The sequence below is a fragment of the Eimeria mitis genome, genomic scaffold (assembly GCF_000499745.2).
Source record: "Eimeria mitis Houghton genomic scaffold, Emh_scaff820, whole genome shotgun sequence".
In the NCBI taxonomy this organism is placed as follows: domain Eukaryota; phylum Apicomplexa; class Conoidasida; order Eucoccidiorida; family Eimeriidae; genus Eimeria; species Eimeria mitis.
The window spans coordinates 10,170-11,959 of record NW_013576028.1 but is presented as its reverse complement, the minus strand read 5'-3'; the positions used below and the strand labels follow the sequence as shown (position 1 = coordinate 11,959).

The 1,790-nt window shown below is 52.3% G+C and overlaps 1 protein-coding gene across 1 annotated transcript in view; it reads left to right on the top strand.

Annotated features, from left to right (window-relative positions):
• EMH_0023060 (uncharacterized protein) overlaps positions 1–483 on the top strand; it is a gene marked incomplete at both ends in the record, with an annotated part of 3,263 nt that extends 2,780 nt beyond the window's left edge. The window contains one exon of the mRNA XM_013502066.1: positions 175–483. Within this exon, the coding sequence (XP_013357520.1) occupies positions 175–483 (309 nt within the window). The remainder of the gene's footprint in view (positions 1–174) is intronic.
• Positions 484–1,790: the final 1,307 nt, after the last annotated feature.

Here is a 1,790-nt window from a genome sequence, read left to right as displayed (position 1 = left end):
CTAACAGAGGTTTTTGCCACAGTGGAGGGAGAGGAGCCCATAGTGCTGGCGCAGGTCAGTGTTTCAACTTTTTCTTTCACGTTTCCGCATACAGACCTCAGCCAATTAGCCGGCGGTTTTGACCTTCTGCGAACTGGGAGCAAAAACCCCATCTATGTGCTTCTGCTGTTGCAGATCTTGGCATCAGACCTGACCAGCGGCTACAGCGTGCGTAACTGCCTACTCTCCACTGTAGACGGCGTGAAGGTGACGAACCTTCGTCACTTGGCGCAGCTCTTGGGGATCAAGACGCTACGGCACCAGCTGGGGCATAATGAGCAGCGGCAGCAGCCGGACCAGAAGGTGAAGCATCCAAATGAATTTGTTACGTTTGTGCTGGAGGAGAAACTGCAAGTGGTGCTGCACAGAGGCAAGGCCGAAGCGATGCTTCCCGGAATTTTGAAACAGCACGCTATTCATAGGCAGACAAGCGACAACCTGTGAACTGCCTTGCAGCCGCAGCAGCCACATTTAGACAAACACGGCCTCCTATTGTGTACTAGCCGTGCCTTCTGTGCTCCTTGTAGCTGCGGCGCTGGTGCCAACAGTAGTTGTGCATTACTGCTTGTGGTTTCCACCCCTTTTTGACTGCAGCAGCAGTAAGTTGTATTTTATTTGCATTGAATTTTTACTAGAAAGTGGTTCTGCCCACCTCACCCTTGCAGAAACCTGTTCTCGGTAGCACATAGCGCCAATGCAGGAACAAAGGCAGGAAGAAATGATGGAGCGAAAACGGAGGTGTTAAGCAGAGCCGCAGAATTGGGTAGACATGCATAGGACAGAAAGAATGAATGAAGCCAGAGAGGAGAGAACAGCGGATGTAGACGGACAGACAACACGGCAATAGGGACGAATAAACTGATTCAGGAAACTCGAGGGCGACGTCCCCGTAGTAACCGAGAAGGGGGGCACTCGACTGTATCTCTGGCGGCCATACCACCAACTCCTGCGTGAGGGGTTGGGATGCCAGGGTGCCTGTTGGGAGGGGGTAGACCCTTCTAGCCCAAAGCCGCTCCAAATTGAATAGTAGTGCTGAACCCCTTCGTAGCGAGGAGAGCCGGTCTGTTGTGTCTCGCAGCGATCTGACCTGGTTAACAGGACCAACGAACACTCAGACCATACTACGACTACCTCCGCGATGCCATCGCATCATTAAAGACAGCTGCAGTTACTGCAATTCTGTACTAGCAACCAACCGCTACTGTCCGGTGGGTGGGCATCGGGTCTTCCCTTCCATTTCATTGAGTCTTTTGTTGCCAGATTCATCCACAAATAGTTTTTCTGCACGTAAACTTCGAAAGAGTCGGTTGTATTATGCTGACCCGGCCTTCGGGGGCCCCGCTGGCCCTGCCAACGGGACCCTGTGGGGCACAAGGGCCCCAGGGTAGGGGCCTTCGAAACATATTGTTAACATTTAAAGTTTTGTTGTTTCTGATGGTTTGGAGGGGGATATCAGAGTCGGCGGCTGCATCTACAGGGTCTCCCCTTAGGTTTGGGGTTGTTGCCTAGAACATGGCGAAGGTCAAGAGTGAGCCACGCGCTAAGCGCTAAAACCGAAACCTTAGCAGCTAGAGCTGTATTTCCATATATGCATTTGATTACACCTATGCGGAAGTTGGCGAGCAGCTCAAGCCGTGGACCGTGGGGTTTGGACTGGGTGGTTGTATTGAACCCAACGCGGGTCTCGATGTTCAGTGTCCATGAAGCTCAAGGCTCTGGGGTTTCGTGTTTAGCGTTGTGGGTTTAAGGTT